Source organism: Puccinia triticina, chromosome 2A, assembly GCF_026914185.1.
Source record: "Puccinia triticina chromosome 2A, complete sequence".
Taxonomy (NCBI): Eukaryota; Fungi; Basidiomycota; class Pucciniomycetes; order Pucciniales; family Pucciniaceae; genus Puccinia; species Puccinia triticina.
Window position 1 is genome coordinate 133,854 of NC_070559.1, and position 18,544 is coordinate 152,397.

The 18,544-nt window shown below is 46.5% G+C and overlaps 3 protein-coding genes across 3 annotated transcripts; 1 reads left to right on the plus strand and 2 right to left on the minus strand.

Annotated features, from left to right (window-relative positions):
- Positions 1-705: 705 nt before the first annotated feature.
- Positions 706-2,440, minus strand: PtA15_2A19 (uncharacterized protein; the record flags this gene model as incomplete). Its single annotated transcript, XM_053166195.1, has 3 exons — positions 706-809; positions 874-1,803; positions 1,921-2,440. The coding sequence occupies 3 exons, from the start codon at positions 2,438-2,440 to the stop codon at positions 706-708; spliced, it is 1,554 nt and encodes a 517-aa protein (XP_053017263.1).
- Positions 2,441-6,878: 4,438 nt separating this feature from the next.
- PtA15_2A20 (uncharacterized protein) lies at positions 6,879-8,239 on the minus strand (the record flags this gene model as incomplete). The annotated part of the gene is made up of 4 exons (XM_053166207.1): positions 6,879-7,112; positions 7,175-7,289; positions 7,364-7,506; positions 7,565-8,239. 4 exons carry the CDS (start codon positions 8,237-8,239, stop codon positions 6,879-6,881), a joined length of 1,167 nt encoding a protein of 388 aa, XP_053017264.1.
- A 42-nt stretch (positions 8,240-8,281) lies between these two features.
- On the plus strand, positions 8,282-10,139 carry PtA15_2A21 (uncharacterized protein; the record flags this gene model as incomplete). Its single annotated transcript, XM_053166218.1, has 4 exons — positions 8,282-8,467; positions 8,584-9,282; positions 9,357-10,027; positions 10,103-10,139. The coding sequence occupies 4 exons, from the start codon at positions 8,282-8,284 to the stop codon at positions 10,137-10,139; spliced, it is 1,593 nt and encodes a 530-aa protein (XP_053017265.1).
- Between the last annotated feature and the right edge of the window lie 8,405 nt (positions 10,140-18,544).

Sequence of the window (18,544 nt, forward strand, 5' to 3'; positions counted from 1 at the left end):
GTCACACATTCATGACCGTGTTCAAGGCTGTTCTTGAAGACCAACTTGCAAAAGGATATTCATGAAGGCTTAGGGGGATTTGTACAACATGACCTGCATGGAATTTTGCAACTGGGTGTTCAAGAATAAACTTGAACGCTGACTTGCAAAAGTGCATGCAAGTTGCACTTGGCCAACTTTGAAACCCCCTATTGTATCAAATGATATCAATCCAGTGTTGGGAGAACATTGCATGCATATTTGAATAGAAATGATGAAAAAATAGTGAGACACAATAGTGAATCTCAAAAATAATCATTACGTGTTTGAGAGAGGATATGATAAGGAGACCCAGAAATCATCTTGTCTAGCCCAATGATAAATAGTCCAATTGAGATATTAGAGTCATATTTTTATTTGGAATGTGATACCACTGGCTCAATACAAGTTAAAAAGGTTTGATAAAACCAAGAAATCTAATTGAAACTTGACAAATTCTTCTTGGGGGACAAAATTCATTGATAATTTGATAATCAAAATTTGATCCAGATTTTTAGATGAGGTAACCAGTTTGATTTTTTTTCTTGGTCTATACAGTCACCAAATTCCTATGCATGTGCATTTGCTGATATCTACCCCCACTATCCATCTGCTGATGTCCAGCCCCAGTGGCCATTTGCTGAGTTCCAGCCCTGTTGGCCATTTCTTGATGTCTAGCCCAGCCAATCATTTGCCAATATCTTTCCCAGCTATCTTGTACCAAGCGCCCATCAGGGTCTTCATGAAAAATATATGATGGGTTATTAGTTTAAAATGGCAATTATTCAATCCTGAAAGAAATAAAAAGTGGAGACTTTATGGGGAGCTTAGTTTTGGTTGAAGTGGTTTGCTCACCTTTTGCCAATAGCTCATAATGGTGACCATGTAAAAACAGTCCCACAAACTCTTCAGATTCTTGATCCAATTTATGAACCGAAGGATGCACAGATCTGTCTCTATCAATCAGAATAATATGATTTTTCTTATAGATCTTTTGAAAGGCAGATTGCTCAGTAGGACCACCCCATGCACCTTCTCTCTCCATAAATTCAAGGTGTTGCTGCATTCTTATAATTGGATTTTCATGTCCTTCAATAGAATCTATGAATTCACCCGGGTTCTTTTTTATGTAGTCCAGGATTTCCTTTTTGATCATTGGATATTTTTCTTGATCTTGGTGAACTATGTGAGCGAATGCTCTAAACATACAGTTACCATCTGGTTCTATAAATCTTTGTGTAACTGCATAACCTGGGAGGTAGTTGACAGAAACCCACATGGCAATTTCTGGTGCTGGTAAGTGAGTTACTAGTTTTTTATTATCCAATTCATACACCACACTGTTGGTACCTTGCCGTGGTGGTTGTGGCTGCAGATGATGGGGAGCTGATGACTGCTGAAGCCATGAAGGCTGCAGAGGTGGAAGGTGTGATGAAGGCTGCAGAGGTGGAGGGTGTGATGAAGGCTTCAGAGGTGCAGGGTGTGGTGAAGGCTTCTGGTGTTGAGGGCTCCAGGAACCAGATCCATCTGAAAATGAGTCCCAATTGGAGCTTTCATGACCTGGACTGCCACTGCTGGAGGAAGAAGAGTGACTCAGGTAGGAATCACCAACTGGGCTTGGGTATAATGGACTGTTGGCAGTTGGGGCTACATAGTTTGTTTGGCTGGGTTTTCCTTGGGCTGCTCCGTTTGCGTTGATGGTAGATCCTGGGCCTACTTTGTTTGGCTTGATGGTAGATCCTGGGGCTACTACGTTAACATTTGTGGGATTTCCTGATACTGGTGCTAGTTTAGAGAAACATGAAAAAGGGTCAAAACCCTGCTCATTTTTTTTTACTTGGGGAGATGGGGTCATGCAGGAGACTGAGTCCAGCCAGATAATAAAAATCAGGTGAGACTTACGTTTATTATTTTTTCTCCCCCAGGTAAATGCTCTCTTGAATTTGGCAATGAAATTTTTGATCCAATTCTTGATGCTAGTTGAAATATTTTTCCACTTGAATCTTTCCTTGGGTTTTTCACCCAACTTAGTCCTGGGGAATCCTCCCTGGGGCAGTTCTACATTTGGTTTGACAGCATGTCCAATGACTGGGTTTTGACCTCCTGGGCCCCAGGATCCTCCAGCTTGATCCGGGACAAATATTGGATTCCCATTGAGATCATGGTATTGAACACTTGTTGTGCCTGCGGTGTTTTCGACCTTTGGAAAATGTTTGGGAACCTGCTGTACAGTGTGCACTGAAGAAGCTGGGTCAAAAAATCCTGTAACGGCGGCTGTTGGTCGTACACGGGACATCATTCCTTCCACGTCAAGGAGGAGTGATGTGAAGCATGCCATCGAAAACATTGCTAGAAAGCCGGTGTAGCAGAGGCCCATTGGGAGTGAATGTGAATCATGATTGTTCAACCTTCGACCCTTCATTGTACTTGGTTGATCTAATCTTAAGCAGGCGGCGGGTTGGTGATATGTTGTTTGGGCAGGCTAGAATGTAAGATACGAGAGATCACAATGCGGGTTTGAAGAATGAAGGAAATGATAAGAAAGAGGATCATGATTGCGGTGAGGTCACTCCTGATTAATACCCTCAGCGAAGGCCACTCACAGGATGTGTGGGCGAGGCTTTGCCAAAGCATTGATTCAGCGACGCACATATTTATTTAGCAACTGCGTCTATGGAGTAGGTGCAGCACAGCCTCATTGACCAGTGATGTAGAGCCGTTAAACTATGAATGTCTTGAGCCGGCAGCAGTGCAGGCCTACAGTGACACGCCCGCACCCGAAAACGGTGCCTGCATCCTCGAAGTCGAGCCTCGATATCCTTACGGCCCAAGCCAATCAATGATCATCATCATCCATCCATAGTACACCCCGACCGACCGAACTCCAGCAGAACCATCATCATCCATACTCTCAACCCCAGCCCGACCGTCATGAGCCACCAATATAACCAGCATCATCGGTATATCAGCATTCCAATACCTTCCAAACTCCGGCCGTCTCGACTCCGAGCCTTCAAACTCCGACCCTTTCCCCGGCCTCAGTGAACCAACAACCGTTCCGACCCCGGGAAGACCCCTGTTGTATGAGGACTGTATCCTTACGTGAATGGCACAGCCTACTCAAAATGCTGTAATATCGACCCCCACAGACCCTGTTGCAAAGTTGAGTGATGTCCCCCTTTTTTTCCTCAAACTGTACTTTATGTAAGGAGATAGACACTGATCCATCTGGTTTTCTGTACACATATTTAAATAGTGTTGGTTGAAGTATGACAATTAGCCTTGGCAAGTTTTCCAGCACGCTTCCCTGTGCACACACTGCAAAGCAAAGCCTCTAGGTAGACCTCCCCGCAGCATCTAGGTTAGGGCGCCATTTGGATGCATCATAATTGTAGTTCTTATATTGCACAAATCCTTACATGGAAACAAACCATTATAAATATGGCACATCCTCAATTGTCTGTCAGGAAAGGTGAACACCTGTTACACTTGTAGGGGTTTTATTACACAACAAAGTCATGTACATACATATAGCTGGTATTGTAGGGGGATCAAACCCTTGGGAGAATTAGAAATTCTGTTTTTTACCATCATCTTGCTCTATAACACTCAATATTTTGATCAGATTGAAACAATTTGCCCATCTTCAACACCATAAAAGCAATATTGTGCTTTAAATTTAGGGGGTTACTAAACGTACCCGGTTTTTCCGCGTTTGTACCCGGTTTTTGCGTACCCCCTTTTCCGCGTGCGTACCTGGTTTTTTTCTACTCATTTCTACGCAACCCAAATAGGCTTAAAATTCATCTAAAATCCTGAAAAGAATTATGATACATTCAAAATTCCAAAAAAGCAACTTTAAATGATTTAATTAATTTTTTGCATACCCCCTTTTCCCAAGTGTGTACTAAGGGGATATCTTTTTTGTTACATGTACCAGGGTTCCAAAAATTTGAGGGAACATTTAAACATGCATTAGAAGCTTCCTTTGAAATTTTTGAGAGAAAAAAATAGGTGCGTGGCGGGTACATGGTGTGCTTAGTAGAAAAATGACTGCTACATGTATAATGTTTTTGTTACACATTTAAAGAGTCTAAAAATTTCAATAATGTTTCTATGGTGTATATTCTGTGCGCCATTAAATTTACGGACTTACTTCGCGCACTGCGAAAAACACTTCGCGCACTGCACAGTGCGCGGATTCCCAAACACTTCGCGCACTGCGGGTAAACTACACAACTTTTTGAAGATTTTTCTTGACAAATCAATAAACAGGCTTCTCATTGGCCTCTCTGAATTTTTTGGAAGTTTTTCAAAGCATTCTTCTATGTTTAAAAAAATCATTAAAAACCAGAAGAAATGTAGGATTTGGGCGCCTAAAAAACAAGGTTCCTATAGCCCAAAAATTTCAAATAATTTTTTGAGTAATGAGAAATGTAAGAAAAGCTACTTCAAAACTTTTCAGCCACTTTTTGCAAGCATACAGGTCTGAAAAATGAGGATAATTTAGATGCAATGTGCTAATATGTGTTGAAGTTTCTTATTTTTCAGACCTGTATGCTTGCACAAAGTGCCTGAAAGGTTTTGAAGTAGCTTTTCTTACATGTTACATTACTCAACAAATTATTTGAAATTTTTGGGTTATGGGAACCTTGTTTTTTAGGCACCCAAATCCAACATTTCTTCTGGTTTTTAATGATTTTTTTAAACATAGAAGAATGCTTTGAAAAACTTCCAAAAAATTCAGAGAGGCCAATGAGAAGCCTTTCTATTGATTTGTCAAGAAAAATCTTCAAAAAGTTGCGTAGTTTACCCGCAGTGCGCGAAGTGTTTGGGAATCCGCGCACTGTGCAGTGCGCGAAGTGTTTTTTGCAGTGCGCGAAGTAAGTCCGTAAATTTATAGCAATGGGGTAAACACCAAACATGAGATATAGGGGGGGCGGGCAGCCTTAATAGGAACAATCTGGCTAGTTATTGAATATCTTTTTTGATAAATTTCCCAGAAGTCTAAGGACTGCAGGGTTTGTAGAATGATGCATATTCTCTGCGCTCTGAAACTTTTGGCAATATTGGTACCTCAGAACATCAGATATAAGGGGTGCGCAGTAAGGCAATATGACTACCACACACCCCTTATATTTCATGTTCTGAGGTACCAATATTGCCAAAAGTTTCAGAGCGCAGAGAATATGTATCATTATGTAACCCCTTAAGTCCTTAGACTTCTGGGAAATTTATCAAAAAAAAATTCAATAATTAGGCAGATTGTTCCTATTAAGGCTGCCCGCCCCCCCCTATATCTCATGTTTGGTGTTTACCCCATTGCTATAAATTTAATCGCGCACAGAATATACACCATAGAAACATTATTGAAATTTTTAGACTCTTTAAATGTGTAACAAAAACATTATACATGTAGCAGTCATTTTTCTACTAAGCACACCATGTACCCGCCACGTACCTATTTTTTTCTCTCAAAAATTTCAAAGGAAGCTTCTAATGCATGTTTAAATGTTCCCTCAATTTTTTGGAACCCTGGTACATGTAACAAAAAAGATATTCCCTTAGTACACACTGGGGAAAAGGGGGCATGCAAAAAATTAATTAAATCATTTAAAGTTGCTTTTTTGGAATTTTGAATGTGTCATAATTCTTTTGAGGATTTTAGATGAATTTTAAGCCTATTTGCGTCGCGTAGAAATGAATAGAAAAAAACCGGGTATGTACGCGGAAAAGGGGGTACGCAAAAACCAGGTACAAACGTGGAAATACCCGGGTACGTTTAGTAACCCCCTAAATTTATGGTGTTCAATGTTGAACTGGTTACTGCATAAATTCATAAATGCTTCAATTACACTTTCATAAACTCAATTTACAGGCAATTGAAAATTTGAAATTGAAGTTTGCCTGCAAATTGAGTCTATGAAAGCACAATTTCCCTTTGGAGCATAAGACTTGTCTCACTCTTCCTATATTGTTTGCCACTACACATGTTCCTCAAAGTCCAATTATCCTTCTCCCATGAACCTTCAAAGTTATGGATTTTCAGGGTTCCTTGAGCTGTATGACCTGTGTGTATTGAACTGAGCACAGAAAACAGTATGGTTGTTCAATTATTATTCAATTACACAGGAACCAGGCTCTCCAAGCTCTGGTTAAGATGCCTTGGCCACTCCAGCTCCTGCATCCAACAGGGCCAACATGAAGCCAAGATGGTCAGCTATCTTGACCCTTCAGGGCTTCAGCAGAGGTTTGCTAGTTTTTGCTGTGTGAAGGGTGAAAGGAAAAAAAGGGCATAAGAAGCCCCAAGAGCCCCAACCTCTCAGGCAAGAAGTATGGCATAAGTCATAAGTCTCTTCTACGGGGAGTCCCTCCAGGACGCGGGTGGTTAGACGGAGCTAGAATTTTGCTGGCAAAAGCATGCAGAATGCACCAGCAATCAGGAGAAGGCACCATCACAGGGAAATGCAGGGAGCGCGGATTGGGGGGCTGGGAGCCGGATGACGGGGCGGACCAGATAGTTGGAAGTTGTCAATCCCCCTAAGTTGATGCGGCTCACGTCGTAGCAAGCTACGAGTCGTATTTTTGAGGCCATTGCCTACAACACGGAACATACCCTTGTGTGTTTTTGATTAATTCTGTGCTTTTTGGTGTTTTTAAGAAGCAGTGAGGTTGTACACCATGAGCCCACTTTTCCCTCTCGCATTAATTGTAATACCGCTCGATGTACATACTATAGCAGGCCATGGTAGACACGTTGAGAACCAAAGACAGTAAACGTTGGCGGATAAGCCAATCTTCCTGCTTGGATGTGCAAAGGACAAAGAAAGCAAGATATAAAGAAGGAGGAGGAGTGAATGTTAATGACGACTGTAGGGTTTGAATCGGTTATCCTTGGAGGAGTGTGTCTTGTTGATCAGGCCCGAGTCAGGCGTGGGATGCGGGGGATGAGCAGCCCGTTGGTTTTGAGTCTGGATGGCCGGGGTGGCGGAAGGATTGAAGCGATTGACGAGTCGGAAGCTCTGCTGGTTGGCTGTGTCGTTGGACCATATACAGACCATCCCGTCTTCTCCTCCGGTCAGAACCAGACCGTTCTGTGTGTTGGGTAGGTAAGTGATTTTTGTTTTGGGAGTTGAGAAGACGCGGATGACTCAACCTGTGGGTGGAGTGTGGCGCATCGGACCATTTCCGAGTGGCCTCCGTTGAATGATCCCAACAGCTTCCATCGGTCGGCCTCTGGATCAGTGGTCTCTACCAATGCGACGTCGCCCCTGTGGGAACGAGAGAGAGAGAGCATGAGGATCCGGTTGGTGGGTTTTCAAAGTAAGTTTTGATGGATGCTGACGATTGTGAGCCTGCAAAGTAAGCGGATCGTGTGGGGGATGGGTTTGCCAGGCTGATCAGGTAGGAGACCGGTTGGAGCCAGCTCGGGTCCGGTTTGGCCAGACTGTCTTGCCTCAGATCGCCATAATCCTTGAGGAGTGACAACTGCAGGGGAGGTTAGATAAGAGAGTGTATGTGTGCAGTGTAGATATGATCCACACACCTCCTCGGCATCCCACCGGCTCAGGGTTTCCATGTCCGAGCCGGCCCAGATCGTCTTGGGGTCGGCAGGCAGCCACTGGGCGTGGGCTAGGCTGGCGCCGGTGTTTGAGGTGAGCAGGATGGACTGGTCCTGGTCGGCGAGCGAGGTGTCGTGGATGGCGAGCAGGCCGTCGGTTGAGGCGGAGAGCAGGTGGTGGGTGTTCCCGGCCGGGCTGAATTCGAGGGCGGTGACCGAGTCGGAGTGGGCCTGGTCGTAGACGCAGCACGGCAGGGAGGGCCCGCGCAGGTCGAAGAGCTCGATCTGGCTCGCCGTCGACTCGTCCTCCTTCGCGCTCCCGGCGGCGATCATGAGATGGGAGTCGGAGTCGGAGTGGGCGAGGGCGAGGAAGGGTGTTGGGGAGTGGCCGGCGAGCCGGATGGTCGGCTGGCTGCCGGGGCGGTGGTCGGGCGTGCGCAGGTCCCAGCCGAGGACGGTGCTGGGGGAGGCGAAGCAGGCGAGCAGGAGGGCGGGGCTGCTCCTCAGCTGGGTGGGCCGGCCGAGGGCGTGGGGATGGGCGATCGCCCCGATGGCTGACTGGCGGGCGAGGTCGAAGATCCGGATGGGATCGCGCGGATCGGAACTGGCGGACGCACAGCACTGGCCGGGCAGCGGGGCGAGCTGGAGGACGTAAGCCATCTTAGAGTGCGGAGTTCCGGGGAAATTAAGTAAACCAAGACCATGCAGATGGGCTCATCCGACGACTCCCCCGCAAAACGGAAGCGAGCAGACGAGGACCCGCCGAGCAGCAGCAGACTGCCCAAGCGGCGGGTGGCCGTGCTCGTCGGATACTACGGGCGAGGATACCAGGGATCGCAGATCAACCCCCACACGACCACCATCGAGGGCACCCTCTTCCGCGCATTCGTCCACGCAGGCTGCATCACCCAGGACAACGCAAGCCACCCCACCAAGGTCAGCAGCAGCACAAACACAAACACAAACACCACAACACCACCACAAAAGCTGACACATCTCTCCAGGTAGGACTCCAGAGAGCCGCCCGCACCGACGCCAACGTCTCGGCCTGCTGCAACCTCATCTCGCTCAAGCTGATCCTCAATCCACCCGGAATCGAGCAACAACCGGGCGAACTCGATCCACTCCACAAAGCACTCATCGAACAGCACTCACAGACCTCGCACTATCCACTCATCAGGCACATCAACCGATTCCTGCCCGCCGAGCTCAGGGTCTGGGAGATCCTCAGGGTCCAGAACTCATTCAACCCGCGCTCGCTCTGCGACTCGAGGGTCTACGAATACTCACTCCCCACCTGGCTGTTCCTGCCCCCGAAGCCCGGCTCACCCCTCCACCAGCGATTCAGCCAGAACCACGCCCAGGGGATCGGCCAAGAAGACCCCGAAGCGGCCTGGTGGGATGTCCACTCGGACCTGCTCGAGAAGGACTTCAAAGCGATCCAGGCAGAGAGGCGGGGATCCTACCGAATATCCCACACCATGATCGCCCGCATCCAAGCCGTCCTCGACCAGTACAAAGGCACCCACAACTTCCACAACCTCACCGTCGCCAAAGCGTTCACCGAGCGCAATGCAGTCAGAATCATGAAACACTTCTCCGTCTCCGAGCCATTCCTAGTCGCCGCTTCGGACCCGAACGACCATCCCACCGAATGGATCTCGATCACTTTCCACGGTCAGAGCTTCATGCTCCACCAGATCGTTCGTTCCTGCTCGCTTTCATCGGCACTTCTTCAGTTTTGAACTGACCTAATCACATCATACCTTGCTTGCAGCGGAAGATGATCGGCCTGCTCGTCCTGGTATGTAGGACTCGGACCCCAGTGACGATCATCAACAAGCTCTACGGCCCGAAGAAGGTCAGCATCCCCAAGGCGCCCGGGATCGGACTGATCCTGCGCAAGCTGCACTTCGACGGCTACAACAAAAAGATACACCGCATCAATCAGCAAACCCTGAACCGACAGCAGAAGAGGCGGAAAGGACCAGCACAAAAGGGAGGAAACAGCCAGGAGGACGACCAGCTGATGGTCTGGGACTCGATCGACTGCAGTCGGTTCGACGCCCTCTTCGAGCGATTCAAGCGTGAAACTCTGTTCCATCGCATCTTTCTCAACCAACCCTCTCAGCCATCCAACGAGCCGCAGAACTCGAAGCCTGCCCAGCCGATCTCCGCGGATGACGAGAAAGTGGGGCCTGTAGAGGTGGTGGATCCAAAGAAGGTAGAAGAAGAATTAGCAGGCTCAAAAGATCCCAATCCAGCACCGACTCGGGGGCCCGCCAAGCGGCCCAAACACGGTCAAGCGCCCGATGACGAGGATGACGAGGATGACGAGGCGCATGCAGACGAGGAGACCGACTTCCTTCCTGCCGAGAACCAGGAGGGCGAGGATCCATTCGGGGTGTGGATGAATTACATGGACGTCTATACCGGAGCCGACCTTGAGTTTCGTCGCCCTGCTCCTCTCTCTCCCGAGATGCTGGCATCATACTGACTTCCCGTCTTTGTAAATCTGGGTAGCTTCTTGGATCCGAAATGGGGCTTACCTGATCAATAGCTGGGAGGAAATAAACCTACGATGTGGATATGTAACACGTGCTGTGGAAGATACATCCAGACCAATGCTTTGAACGATGGGGGAGTAGTATGTTTCAGTTCAAATTGATAGTGATTGCTCCGATACCCAGACCCGAAGTTTCTAATTGGGCGGTGTCACATCACATCATTTGCTTTTCCAACTGGTCGTGTCTGTGGGGACCCAACAAGCCGATCAGAGGACTTTCTGTCAAATCTGCAGCCTCGCAGATGTCAATGTGTGTAGAGCTAAAAGGCCTAGGTGGGAAGGCAGTCCGAGAAGTTCCAGAACAGCTTCGGAAGGGTCTGGACTTCGTGACCAGGAGTCCTCTAGTGGAGGACTTCCCTTCGCAATCTGGGAGCAATCTGGGAGCCTCCCAGAGTCTCAAAGCCTAGATTTACCTGCAAAATTTGGCTCAGATCCAGGTCTGGAAGGGGGTCCCAGACTCCAGTGTTTGTTTTGATTACTGGTTATACCTAATTTTTGTACAGCTCCTGGTCAAGTAGAACTCATGTTTGCAATTTTGCCATGAGGAGACAAAAACCCACAGTTTCTGTGAATACCTTTAACCATTAGCACTCCCTGGAGCTTTGTTCAATCAAGCTTAGTGTGTTGTTGGGGAACAGCTCTTTCAAAGTCGGGGTCAAAAGGCTATCATGTTTCCAACCACCTCTCCATATGCCTTCTGGCTCTCATCAGCAAGCACCAACCCCACCAAGTGCATGGTCAGGAGGTTATATAAGACAAAAGATTGGAAGAAATGAAGGACAGCAAAATTTGGATTCCAAGGCTCAAGCATAAGATCAAAATGAATCACAGAAAAGTTGGCCTTCAAGAATGCAGGTAAAAATGTGAAGTCATGGTTTGTAATGAGTGGAAATGATGATATTTTTTTGATCATGGCAGTCAGGTATTTTGTAAATAGATGCAGAGAGATGTATTTATGGGGTGCATAGACAGAAGCCTAGATTCATGGAGAGTGTGATGAACTGCTGTTCAAGGGGATCAATTCACCATTCCAGGTTTAGATGAGTCCAGAAGCTGAAGTACTGGGAAGGATTGAGAACTTGCTAGGACTTGGCCAGAGTTACTGGTACTCTTTAAGGATTCTGAAGAGCCAGCTCATGCATTGGCCCGGGGACTTAATTGGGTGAAAAGTATAGATTCAGCTATATTCACAACAGAAAGAAAGAAGAAAAAGTAATCAATTCAATCAGTGAGTTATTCAAGGATTGAGTTTGAATAATGGGGACTTACACCTTCCAAATATCTCATAGTGTCCATTTTCCACAATTAATCCTCCTTGGACAAGGGAACCCACATTATCCCAAGAAAGCCCATAGTGAATCTGAGTGGGAGCTTTTCTCTCAAAAGCATCCCTAGTAACAACACTATAACCATACTGATAGTACCTTGAAAAGGCAGAAAGTAAAACACCCCCTGTACCACTTTGGTTGCGCTTTCCATAAGTAATGCCGTTCACATCAATTGTTTCCACATATTCATGTTTATTCTCATCCTTCATCATATATTTAAAAAAAATGCGTGGATTGTTTTTGATGTATTCTAATAGATCTTCTTTGATGAGCTGATGCTTCTCTTGATCTTGGTATCTGATGTGTGCAAGTGCACGAAAGATATTCTTTTCATCTGCCTTGACAAAGTCCTTGGTTATAGAAAGCACAAATTCAGTTCCAGCTCGCGCCGGAAATGGAGGCCTGTATTTTGCTGGTATTGCTGCTCGTTTGATGGGCAAACCCATGTTTTCACCTTTTTTGATAAGATCTTTGGCTTCAGAAGGATTTTGCCTAAATAGTCTAGATTTGGCTGAATTTGTGTGAAAACAACTAGATCAGTGATTTATTCAAGGATGGGTTTTGAATAGTTAAAGGATACCAACATTCCCCAAATATCTCATAGTGTCCTCCATCTACAACTAATCCACCTTTATTCAAGTCCAGTGGTTCAAATTCAATAAGGCCATAGTGAGACCTCTTTTCTGAATCCTGAAGCGCATATCCATGTCCTCCATTTTTGGGAGCTTTCCTTGGTGCAACACTAAAGCCAATTTGATGATACCATGAAAAGGCATCAAATACCACCCCCTTTGTCCCACTGTGACTGATCTTCCCATACTTGGTACCATCCACCTGGATTGTATCAAGATATTTTCTCTTATTCTGGGGTGTTATCTTAATTTGCTGGCGGTGGCTAGAAACATGAGAACTGGGCTGTGTGAGCTACTGTGGCTTCAACGAGAGAAACTACATAAATACTCATTATGTTCCGTAGGCAAATCGGATGGATCTGACGCCGAATACATAAATACAACACTTAATGCTTGTAAAAGTCACAGCATCTCCATCGAAATTGGTCGGACAAATCCCTGGCGGGGGCGGTGCCGTAATCCTGATTGCCAGGTTGTGTTTGTAGCAGGTGAAAGTAAATAAAGGGAGTTGAAAAATCGACTCCCATAAATTAATTTATCGACTCCCAAAACGTGTTTACGTCGCGGGGACCGTCTCACAACGTCCACCCCGGGTCCGCTGGACCAAATTTTGACCCGCGCAGTTGTTGGGAGTTGGAAAATTAATTCTGCTAGCCAGAATGGGAGTTGGAATTTTTATTTCACAAAGCATGCCAAAAAATAAAGAAAAATTTATCCCTCCTCACTGGGGCGCCCAAAGCCCCCCAAAATTTTACAGCAGTCAGAAAGTGCTCTTGAGAGCACATGGTGAGCTGCACAGTAGTATCACAGCCCATGAAATGGGTGTGCTACTGTGGGTCTAATTTTGGGGATTTCCTACTAAGGAAATCCGCCAAAGCATTAGCTATGGTGCCCCAAAGCCCCCCAAAGTTTTAGGGTCTGCCTTTTTGCACACCAAAAAATTACCCCGCGCACACCAAAAAAGGTGTGCACTCCAAGGTTTTTTGGAGTGCACAGGTGTGCACTCCAGCATTTCTTGGAGTGAAAATAGTTCACTCCAAAAAGATGTGGTTTTAGGAGTGAACTATTTTCACTCCAGGAAATGCTGGGTGTGCAGAAGCGCACTCCAAAAAACCTTGGAGTGCACCCTGTTGCACTCCTGCCTTGACGGCCGCCGCAGACCGGCCATCAAGGGTAGACCGGTCATTGGGAGGAAACATCCCTCTTGATGGCCGGTGCTGATTATCGAGATCCTCCCAATGACCAGCACCAGTCATTGAGAGGGATGAGTCCTCCCAATGACCAGCACCGGTCATCGAGAGGACTCACCCCTCTCGATGACGGATACAGATCGGTCCTGATTGGTCATCAGGAGGAAACAAGTTTAACCCTCTCAATGACCAGTCTATACCGGTCATCGAGGAGATGAGTCCTCCCCATGACCAGCACCAGTCATCGAGAGGACTCATCCCTCTTGATGACCGGTACAGATTGGTCATCGAGAGGGTTGCTTCCTCTCAATGACCGGTCTGTCCCGGTCATCGGGAGGAAGCAACCCTCTTGATGACCGGTCTGTCCCGGTCATTGGGAGGAAGCAACCCTCTCGATGACCGGTCTGTCCCGGTCATTGGGAGGAAGCAACCCTCTCAATGACCGGTCTGTCCCGGTCATTGGGAGGAAGCAACCCTCTTGATGACAGGTCTGTCCCGGTCATCGGGAGGAAGCAACCCTCTCAATGACCGGTCTGTCCCGGTAATCAGGAGGAAGTAAACCTCTTGATGACCGGTCTGTCCTGGTCATCAGGAGGAAGCAACCCTCTTGATGAACGGTCTGTCCCGGTAATCAGGAGGAAGCAACCTGTGAAACTCCATAAAATATTATGTGTCCTATGAGAGTTGAACCCATGTCTCTTATATCCATGTCAAGTACTGTACTAATGACGCTTGGATATGAACAGCTGCAGGTGGGTGAATGAACATCCACTGGTGTCACATGAAGATCCCTAATTGAGGGTAAGACCTGTACATGACAGGTCATGAATGAGTGACACCAGCAGGTATGATAAAGCTAAGAGTAGCAGAACCACAACCTGACACAACCCTCTCAATGACCGGTCTGTCCCGGTCATCGGGAGGAAGCAACCCTCTCAATGACCGGGACAGACCAGTCATTGAGAGGAATGAGTGGGATGAGTCCTCCCAATGACCAGCACCGGTCATCAAGAGGGTTGTTTCCTCTCAATTACCAGGCCATACCGGCCATCAAGAGGGATGAGTCCTCCCAATGACCAGCGCCATGCATTGGGAGGACTCATTCCTCTCAATGACCGGTATAGACCGGCCATCAGGAGGAAAAAGCTCTCTCAATGACCGGTCTGCCCCAGTCATTGAGAGGGATGAGTCCTTCCAATGACCACCACCGGTCATCAAGAGGGATGAGTCCTCTCAATGACCACCACCAGTCATTGAGAGGGATGAGTCCTCCCGATGACCACCACTGGTCATTGAGAGGGTTGTTTCCTCCCAATGATTGGGAGTGATGAGTCCTCCCGATGATTCGCAGGGATGAGTACTCCCGATGATTGGGAGGGATGAGTCCTCCCAATGATCGGGAGGGATGAGTCCTCCCGATGATCGGGAAAGATGAGTCATCCCAATGATTGGGAGGAATGAGTTCTCCCGATGATCGGGAGGGATGAGTCCTCCCAATGATTGGGAGGGATGAGTCCTCCCAATGATTGGGAGGGATGAGTCCTCCCGATGATTGGGAGGGATGAGTCCTCCCAATGACCAGCACCGGTCATAGAGAGGGCTGTTTCCTCCTAATGACCGGTCTATACCGGTCATCAAGAGGGCTATTTCCTCCCAATGACCGGTCTATACCGGTCATCCAGAGGAATGAGTCCTCCCAATGACCAGCATCAACCGGTCATTGAGAACTCCAGGGAAGCGTGGTCTTTGGAGTACCTGACCCGCACTCCATGGAAATTGGAGTGCACAGACATGCACACCAAGTAATGTGGTGTGCACAGACTTGCACACCTTTTTGGTGTGCGCGGGGTAATTTTTTGGTGTGCAAAAAGGCAGACCCAAGTTTTACAGTGGGCAGAAATACCGCTGAAAGGCACCTTGTGATCTTCTTGGCAGTAGCACACCCCAGGCAAGTCATGTGCAACTGGGGGTCTAACTTGTCAGATTTCCTACTAAGGATATCCGCCAGAACCAGCTACTGTGCTGCAAAGTGCACCAAATTTTGGATCATCAAGTTAAATAATCTGTACTAAAACATTTAGCTGCAAGGCAGTAGCCCGCCAACAGAAATAATTTTGAGTCAGCTGGGGCTTTTGGTCATATCTACTACTAATTGCCTCCGCCATAGTTATTAGTCCCTCTGCCATAGTTATTGGTCCGTCTGCCACAGTAATCTGTCCCTCTGCCACAGTTAGTAGTACCTCCGCCAAATTGAATAGTGCCTCTGACACAGTTATTAGTCCCTCTGCCACAGTTATCAGTCCCCCCACCACAGTTATTGGTCCCTCCACCAGATACTAGTCCCTTTGCCTATTAAATGTGGAAGAGGGACTGTTATCTGTGGCAGACACACTATTAACTGTGGTTGAGGGACTAATAACTGTGGTGGAGGGACTAATAATCATGGCGGAGGGACTAATAACTGTGGCGGGGGGACTAATAACTGTGGCGAAGGGACTAATAACTGTGTCAGAGGCACTATTCAATTTGGCGGAGGTACTACTAACTGTGGCAGAGGGACAGATTACTGTGGCAGACGGACCAATAACTGTGGCAGAGGGACTAATAACTATGGCGGAGGCAATTAGTAGTAGATATGACCAAAAGCCCCAGCTGACTCAAAATTATTTTTGTTGGTGGGCTACTGCCTTGCAGCTAAATGTTTTAGTACAGATTATTTAACTTGATGATCCAAAATTTGGTGCACTTTGCAGCACAGTAGCTGGTTCTGGCGGATATCCTTAGTAGGAAATCCGCCAAATTAGACCCCCAGTTGCACGTGACTTGCCTGGGGTTTGCTACTGCCAAGAAGCTCACAAGGTGCCTTTCAGCGGTATTTCTGCCCACTGTAAAACTTTGGGGGGCTTTGGGGCACCATAGCTAGTGCTTTGGCGGATTTCCTTAGTAGGAAATCCCCAAAATTAGAGATTGAGAGGAAGGTGGTCACAGTTGACTGGCGAGTAACAATTCTTTTTTGAGGAGGATCCAACCAATCCTGGCTGTTTGGAACAAGAAAAAAAAAGTGTAAGGGTTCTGTGAACCCTCACTAATGGCGACGACGAAAGGGGCACGGAAGCGAGGCAGGAAGCCTTTGGAGTTCTAGTTCCAAACGTAGGGGCTATATTTCAAAGTCTAGTCGAGAGAGATTAGATCTCTGGCTAGATACAATCATCACACCTAACCCTAAACCCCCTGCAAGACTCGTACTTAGACTCGACCCCGCTCTTCCCTAGTCAAGCAGAGATCTAATCTCTCTCGACTAGGTGAGCCCCTTTTTCCTTTTCTCTTCTTTTGATGATTGTATCTAGCCAGAGAGATCTGAAGTGGGGATCTTCAGATGACAGGGGCTCAGCGGAATGGACGCGCGCTCAGATGAGAAAAACTAGCTATGTCTAGGATTTTGACTAAAAAAAGGAACTGGGGAAAAACCCCTACAACTGAAGAGAGGCCACTTTATATAGTGGCCTCAAGAATGAAACAACAACACGTGACTACCCTGAATACAGGGGTAAAAGCAAGTGTCTACAGCCGTACAGGACAAACCCCTGCGGCTGTAGCAGGAAGAAAGAAAGGAGGCGATTTAGCCTACTTCACAGTTGAACCTGTAGGATGCAGCTAGTGGGAAACTCCATTTGATGGGTTTTTACTGGCCATCAAAGTGATTGTGTCTCCTCAATGGCTGGTACAACCCAGCCATCAAGAGGATTTCCCACTCCCCCACTCCCTTTGATGGAAGAGTTGCACCAGCCATCAAAGGGAGAGTGTACTCCTTTTGATGGCAGATACAGCCTATCAATCAAAGGGAGTGTGAGATCCCCCCAATGGCTGGTATAGCTCAGAAATTGGATGCAGACTCCCTTCAATAGCTGGTTTTCACCGGACATTGAAGGGATTTAAGGAGGCGGTGGTGGGCTCAAAGGCCCCCCAGGGGATCTGGTTTTGTCTTACCCCTTCCCTGGAGCTGCCCTAATCAATTGATTAGGCCCTCCTTGATTTCCAAAGTGACCAATCCCTTTTTGTGTATTGCTGCAGCACGGGCTGAGGGGTCAATCCAAGGTGCTCTTTGGAGTGTTTGGGGATTAAATTCAACAGCTAGGTGTGCTTTTTGCTAAAGAACACATGCAGAAACTTAGATCTGAGGTGCCAGGATTGTGTGATTTCAATAAACTTGGATAAATTGAAAAAAAAAAGATGTATCTATTGGAGCCCACAAGAAAATAACCCAGAACCTATAAGATGCAGGCAAAATGCAATTAAGTGGTACTTCAAGTTGATCAATATACAATTCCAGCTCGAGCTGTGATGTGGAGTATGGAGATTTATTGATCATTCATTGAGGAACATCTGGTTTTATTGACAGTGGTTTTGGACCCATTTTTATACCATTGGTTGAAGATCTCAATCTTGTGAACAGAATAGATTCAGCTTGATTGACAGAAAAAGTAAATAGAGCATTAAATCAGTGTGTTATTCAAGAATTTTTCTTAGCTGATATAGTACTGACGTCTCCCAAATACCTCATATTTTCCCCCTTCTAGAACTAAACCTCCTTTGACAAGGTTTTCATTTTGAGGCCAAAAGAGGGAATAGTGTGCTGTATTGAATTTGGCTGCAAATGCTTCTTTTGGAGAAACACTGAAGCCAGTTTGATGGTACCGTGAAAAGGCAGAAAATACAACCCCTCTTACCCCACTGTGACTTGTTTTACCATATTTAATGCCATTAACAGTGATTGTATCAAGATATTGACCTATATTCTTCTCTGTGATCCTATGGTTTTCAAAAAAGGATGGATTTTTCCTGATGTAATCCACTATATCTGAGGCAACAAGCTGGTGCTTCCTTTGATCTTGATATTGGAGGTGAGCAAGTGCTCTGTAGACATTGTTTTCATCATTTTTTATGAAATCCTGAGTTTTGTAGATATTGAATTCAGTGCCAACTTTCAGTGGAGACTTGTGGTTAGCTGATATTGGCCTGCGTTTTATTTTGACCACCATGTTATTCTCTTGCTTCATTAAGGCTTTGCTTTCAGAGGGAGTTTGAGTGAACAGTAAAGTTTGAGCTTGTTTCACATATATTAAAGAAGGAAAGGAAAAATAAGTTATTTACTTCAAGAATTATTAATTTGCATTATGAGATACTTATGCCTGCCAAATATCTGAAAATGTCCGTTTTCTACCACTAATCCTCCTTTTTCAAGGCTCCTC